A 7,157-nucleotide genomic window follows, 5' to 3' on the forward strand; every position below is an offset into this window, starting at 1 on the left:
AAAAAAAAAAAAAAAAGATTTCCTTGATGAAGGGTGAGATCTTCACACCATATCTAGATTTTGAGCCAGGAAGTTCAAATAAGAGGGAACTTGTGATGTTTGTCTTTTTGGGTTACTTCACACAATGTGGTCTCTTCTAGTCTGTCCATTTCCTGGGGTAGGCCCTTGGGAAGGAGGTGCAGAGTCTGGGGGGGGGGGGTTGGATGTGGCTTTTCTTACAGGATTTCTCCCCCTCTTCTGTGATGATCCTGAGCCTCGAGAGGAGGGTGGATGACATGGATGCCCTGTGTAGGGATGAGCACTCTGCAGTCGTAGTCTGGTCCTGGGGACTGGAGTGGGCCTTTGTTAATCACCATCGACTGCAGACAAGGTCCCTAATGAGGTTGAGAGATGTATTAACTGTGGTATAAAGGTGTATTGCTAGGCGTTGCTTCAGTACTATATCCATTTAGCAGAGTTGTAGTAGTAGGTTCTCCCCTTGGGACTTTTTTTTTTTTTTTTTTTTTGAGGTCTTTACGGAATGTAGATAGCTATCCCATGGCTGATGTATACTTAGCAGAAATGTTTTTCCACTCCATCATTCTATAGGCTGTCTCTTCATTTTGCTGTTATGTAGAAACCCTTTATTGCATATGATCTTGTATGTCAGTTGTTTGTTTATTTTTGAGATAAGGGCTTCTCTGTAGCTTTGGAGCCAGTCCATGAACTTACTCTGTAGACCAGGCTGGCTTCGAACTCGGAGATCCACCTGCCTCTGCCTTTCTTCTCCCGCCCTGCAAATTTCAGATTTTTTACATTAAGGTCACTGATCCATTTGAATTTATATTTATTTATTTATTTATTTATTTATTTATTTATTTATTATGCATACCATATTCTGTCTGTGTGTATGCCTACAAGCCAGAACAGGGCACCAGACCTCATTACAGATGGTTGTGAGCCACCATGTGGCTGCTGGGAATTCAACTCAGGACGTTTGGAAGAGCAGACAATGCTCTTAACCGCTGAGCCGTCTCTCCAGCCCCTTGAATTTATTTTTGTGCAGAGCTAGAGATCTATTTTCATTTTTTTTTACCTTGAACAATCCAGTTTTTTCAGGGATTTCACCCCACCCCCTGCACACACCCCAGATGTTAGGGATTGTACCAGGGTCTTATGGGAAAGTGTTTTGTCATTTAGCTGAATCCCCAGCTTTGTTCACTAATGTATGTTTTTGCTATTTTTATGAAGAATCAGCTGTGGCTGTGTGTGTTTGTTTCTGGGATTGGTCTCTGTTTTTGTGCCAATATCATGCTGTATTGTACTCAATACAGTAGAATTGGAGTGTAATAGAAAATCAGATATTGTGATGTCTCTAGCATTACTCTTTCCACTCAGGATTGCTTTGGTTTATGTGAATCTGATACAGTGTTTAGGTTTCATTTGTCTGGTTCTGTGAGGATGTTACTAGAATTTTGATAGGAATTGGGTGCCAACTTCCACAGTATATGTTCTAATCGATGAACATGAGAGGTATTTCATCTACTGCCTTCTTTTTTTCTTCGTTTCATCAGCTTTATTTTTTTAATTAATTTTTTTTTCGAGAATTTGGTGTATTAGTACTGTTTTTGCACCATTTCCACTTGTTTTTTCTCTTCCAACTTATCCCATGTCCCACTTTTAAACATGACCTATTCTTAGTTATTATTCACACACACACATACACACACACACATCCTACTAAGTTCCTTTAGTGTTGTTTAGGGCTGTAGTATTGTATGTATTGTTCAGGGCTGACTACTTGGGACTGAACAACCTGTAAGGGACTCCTCCCTCAAGAAGACTGATTCTCCCTAGTTCTGCAGTCCCTAATTGCTCATAGCTCCTCATTTAGGGGCGGGGCCTGTGAGGTCTCCCGTCTGTTGGCATGTCAGCTGGTATTGTTACTGTGTAGGTCTTGTTTAGGTGACTGTTATTGAGAGTTTATGAGTGTAGCTTCCCTGTCATATACAGGAGGCACGACAAAGTCTCTTTGTCGCTCTGGTCCTTTGGTACTTGCAGTGCCCTCCCCATATTCCCTGAGCTTTTTTTAAAATATTTATTTATTTATTTATTTATTATGTATACAATATTCTGTTGTGTGTCTGCCTGCAGTCCAGAAGAGAGCATCAGATCTCATTTCAGATGGTTGTGAGCCACCATGTGGTTGCTGGGAATTGAACTCAGGACCTTTGGAAGAGCAGGCAATGCTCTCAACCACTGAGCCATCTCTCCAGCCCCTCCCTGAGCCTTATGTATAGGGCTTGCATTGTGATTGTGTCAGTTGGCATTGGGCAGGTCACAGTCAGTTGTCTTCTCTGTCTTACGGTTGTGTTTCTGTAATGGTCTCCATCTGCTGCAGAAGAAACACATCTAGGTATAAAGTAAGTATTGAGAGTTCAGTTAGCAGTTGTACTGGCTTAGGAAAAGGGCAGTGGAGGTTCTCTGGAGTTCATGACTTCACAGGCTAGGATCATCGTTTCAGGCATGAGTTCCTTCCTCTTGAACAGGGCTTATGTCCAATTAGGTGGTTGCTGGTTACCCCCAAGATATAAGTGCCACTGTTGTACCCTCGGGGACATTCTGCTATGCTGGTATTTGCTGTGGTTTTTAGGCATCCCAGCTGGGTAGGACTGTTGATTGCTTTCTCCCTTGGCAGTTTGCATATCATATTTGGATACTGTGGTAGCTAGCCTTCAGGGCGTATACTTCTAATTCGTTCCAGCCCAATTCATCCAAACTCTGTGCATGAAGTATGTTGTGTCTTCATTAGTAGGGTTTTCTTCAGGTCCTGGGAGGCAGCCAAGGACAAGGGATTGTTTTGGAAAGTCTCCTGGACTCCTCTTAGCAGCTCTCAGAGCGGTGTCCCACACCTGGCACTGAGGTTTTCCTTAGCCTGTGGCTCTGGGGTGAGCTTTATCTCCTAAAATGGTAACTTCATTCAAGTGTGTCAGTGTGTGTGTGTGTCTGTGCGTGCGTGTGTGCTATACTCACAGTGCACACAAATTGAGTTGGACTGCACGGTGGAAGGAACTCTGTCCTCTGACTCCCACGTGTGCATGTGAGTATGGTGTGCACATGCGTACACACACTACATGTAAGTCAAATTTAGGGCTGTTGAGCTGCTTACTTACAAAGGTGCCTGCCTCCAAGCCTGAGGAACTGAGTTGAATTCATATGGGGAAAGAGAACTCATGTCTATAAACTGTCCTCTTACTTCTGCTTGTGTGCCGTGATGGCCCCCTCAAGTACTTATAGCAGGGTTAAGAGCACTAGTTGTAGCTGGGCGGTGGTAGCGCACGCCTTTAATCCCAGCACTTGGGAGGCAGAGGCAGGCGAATCTCTGTGAGTTCGAGATCAGCCTGGTCTACAAGAGCTAGTTCCAGGACAGGCTCCAAAACCACAGAGAAACCCTATCATGAAAAACCAAAACAAACAAACAAAAACAAAAACAAAAAGAGTGCTAGTTATTCTTCCAGAGGACTCTGGTTCAATTCGAGCACCCACATGGCAGCTCACAACTGTCTGTAACTCCAAGATCTGACACCAATGTACATAAAGATAAAATAAATATAAAAATAGAAAAAATGCTTAAAATAAAACATTTAAATAGAAAGTTGTTAAAGTTTTTATTGTGAGCCTTTTCTACCTTTAAAGTAATTGTGAATTGCCCCTCCCCTGATTTCTTTCTTTGTAAGTGATATATAGAAAAGGTACTGATTGGGCGGGAGAGATGGCTCTGGGGTTAAGAGCACTTTGTGCTCTTCCAGAGGTCCTGAGTTCAATTCCCAGCAACCACATGGTGGCTCACAACCATCTGCAATAAGATCTGATGTCCTCTTCTCTGTAGGCATACTTGCAGGCAGAATACTGTGTACATAATAAATAAATCTTTAAAAAAAAGATATAGATTAAAAAAATTTAGTTTGTGTGTATGTCCATGTCCCCGAGTGTGCCGTGTGCATGTCGTAGTGCACATGCACATGTGGAGGTCAGAGAACTCCTGGAGTTCTTTCTCTCCTTTAGTCATCAGGGTTGGTGGTAAGTACCTTTACCTGTTAAGCCATCTTCCTGGCCTCTGATTTCTAGTTCATTGTTTTAAAATACAGATGTCTTATTCAATTTTTTTTTGATAGGAAAATGGACGATGTATTACTAAGCTGGAAACCATGGGGTTTCGAGTGGGACAAGGATTGATAGAAAGGTGAGCAGTATGGATTTGAAAATTTTCTTCCAGGTAGGGTATAAACACCGATCAATTTAAGATCATTACAGAAGCTTGAGATGTTTTGTTTTTAATTCTTTTCTGTTTGTGGATGATAAGTTGAACATGCTCTTAAGAGGCTGCTGGTATATCAGAAGTAGAGCATGCATTTAGTGAGTGTGAGGCCCTGGGTTCCATCACTGGAAAAACAATTCTCTTTAGATCTGATGCTACTTTAAGTCTGTTATTCAGGCATTAGTTTTTTTGTTTATGGACATGGCCCTGTTATGTGACCCAAATTGTCTTCAGACTTATTATTCCTGCTGTTGCTGGGATTATAACCATTCTCTACTGTGCCCAGTTTCCTTGTTTCCATAATTGAGAAAGACCTATTTTACATAGATGATTTTTTTCCCCATGAAAGGACTAATATATTGAAATTCCTATTTACAGTCTCATTGCATATTCTGCTTAGGGATTTGTAGGTTTGTAAAAACCGGAATGGAATTTTGTTTAACTGAATAGGCATAGAAATGCCTTGAAGTCTATGTTCATATCTTTGCTTTTTTGTATTCCTTTCTGAATATCTAAATAGTTTAATTTAGATAGATTATATTTTACATAAAACATTCCAGTTATGCTTACTTTTTGGGCAGGGGATTTCAAGACAGTGTTTCTGTGTGTTAACCTTGGTTGTCCTGTAACTTGCTCTGTAAAGCAGGCTGGCCTCAGACTCACAGAGATATGCCTGCATCTGTCTCCTGTATGCTGGGATTAAAGGCGTGCACCACCACTGCCTGACTTTCTGTCTTTTCTTTCCTTTTTTTCTTGTTGAGATAGAGTTTCATACTGTATCCCAGTGTTCCACCCTGCCCTGGAATTCGTATAGTCCAGGTTGGGACGCTGACCTGTGGAGACCTTACCTCAGCCTCTAGAGTGCTTGGATTATAGCACAAACCACCATGCTCACTTGCATCATTTTTGTTTTTTTCATGTGCTAATTTGGATTATGACTGAAAGTATGACTGACTAATAGACTCCTGAGCCCTGTGATTACATAACAGAGATGAGATGGGCTTTGCTTGGTTTATTCCTGTGTGACTGTCAGTAAATGTCTAGTGCTGGTGGCATTTAGAAATTAGTAAATAATTTGCTTCTTCTTAGAAAAAACTTCCACCTTTGTTTCCTTTGGAAGAAATATATTGTATTACTTCAAGTTGATCTTTTTAGGTTTACGAAAGATACTGCAAGGTTCAAGGATGAATTAGACATCATGAAGTTCATATGTAAAGATTTTTGGACTACAGTATTCAAGAAACAAATTGATAATCTAAGGACAAATCATCAGGTATTTAGATAAATCTGTTCTTTGTTGATTTGAAGACCTATTTTCTGAAAGTCACTTACTGTGAATGTCCTTTTTATCAAGTATTTTTTTTTAATATTTATTTATTATGTATACAATATTCTGTGTGTGTATGCCTGCTGGCTAGAAGAGGGCACCAGACCTCATTACAGATGGTTGTGAGCCACCATGTGGTTGCTGGGAATTGAACTCAGGACCTTTGGAAGAGCAGGCAATGCTCTTAACCTCTGAGCCATCTCTCCAGCCCCTATCAAGTATTTACTTTCCTATGCTTGTGTGTGATGTGTGTGGTAATGTAGCTGTTTGCGTGGCTCATACTTCTCCTACTGAAGTTTCCAGGATCCAGAAGAGATTGTGAGGCTTGTGCAACAAGTGCTTTTACATGCTGAGCTATCTTTGTTGGCCCTTAATTTACTTATTTAAATTAAATTCTTTGAGAATTTGTTTTTATGTATATAAGAGCACCAGGTGCATATAGTGGCCATAAGAAGCTGCCAGATTTTTTGCAGCTGGAGTTACAGAAGTCTGTGAGCGTCAGTGTTCCTGCTGGCCCTGAACCTTGGTCCTATGCAAATGTAGTAGGTGATCCTAATAGCTGAGCCATCTGTCTCTCCACTCACCTAGGACTCTTTTTTTCATGTTTTTCTAATAATATTGTTAAGTCTTTTTCTCTAGTAGGGTAAAGGAAATAAGGAAGAGCCGTAGTTATCATTAACTATAACTGTTTCCTTCCTCTGATTACATAAGTTGTGCTAAAATTTAAAATGTAGCATCAAGAGGCAGAGGCAAATGGATCTCTTGAGTTCGAGGCCAGCATGGTCCACAGAATGAGTTCCACAACAGCCAGGGTGACATAGAGAAACCCTGTCTTGAACCGCACCCCCCCCCCCAATAAAAAGTAGCAAATGAGGGCTGGAAAGATGACTCAGTGGTAATCACTAAGCATTCATTGCTCTTCTAGAGGACATGAGTCTAGTTCCCAGAGCCCATGACAGATGTTCACAAGCTCTCAATATTTTAGTTCCAGGAGGATTCAGTGTGTTGTGTCTGGCTTCTTTGGGAATCCACATGAATGTACACACACATAACTATAAACATATAATTAAAAATAAAAGCCCAGCTGGGCATGGTGGTATGTGCAACAAAACAAAAAGTAGCCTGTATCTGTGGGCTAAGGGACACCTCATTTTTGATATTTTTATACCTGGGGCTTTCTACATTCAGGTTGGCAGGAACGTCATTCATGGCAGTGATTCAGTGAGAAAGAGATCAGTCTGTGGGTTAAACCTGAATAACTCACTGACTACAAGTCTGTTCCACGACTGGGTCTGTGAATAGAGGTGGACAAAACAAGGTCCTTTTTAGCATTAGTGAAGGGTCCCTGCACAGCTCTTCATTCCACTGACTAGAAATGATAAAATGGATCTTCTTTTCCAAAACATATTTTTCAATAAAACTGTTAGAACTGGGAAAAACAAAATTTGTAGAATGTAGCACAACAGAGCAATTGGTGTAGGATTGTTCATTATTATTCAGAAATATGATAGTATTCAGAACTATATAGTATTT

At 40.8% G+C, this 7,157-nt stretch overlaps 1 protein-coding gene across 2 annotated transcripts in view; it reads left to right on the forward strand.

The window, feature by feature from the left end:
- The window catches only part of Trappc6b (trafficking protein particle complex 6B), a 16,993-nt gene that overhangs the window by 5,068 nt on the left and 4,768 nt on the right, over window positions 1-7,157 (forward strand). For both annotated transcript variants that reach the window (XM_026781728.1, XM_005343696.2), the window contains exons 2-3: window positions 4,155-4,222; window positions 5,453-5,570. In XM_026781728.1, coding sequence (XP_026637529.1) covers window positions 4,155-4,222; window positions 5,453-5,570 — 186 coding nt within the window. The remainder of the gene's footprint in view (window positions 1-4,154; window positions 4,223-5,452; window positions 5,571-7,157) is intronic.

The sequence above is a fragment of the Microtus ochrogaster genome, chromosome 1 (genome assembly GCF_000317375.1).
Source record: "Microtus ochrogaster isolate Prairie Vole_2 chromosome 1, MicOch1.0, whole genome shotgun sequence".
In the NCBI taxonomy this organism is placed as follows: domain Eukaryota; kingdom Metazoa; phylum Chordata; class Mammalia; order Rodentia; family Cricetidae; genus Microtus; species Microtus ochrogaster.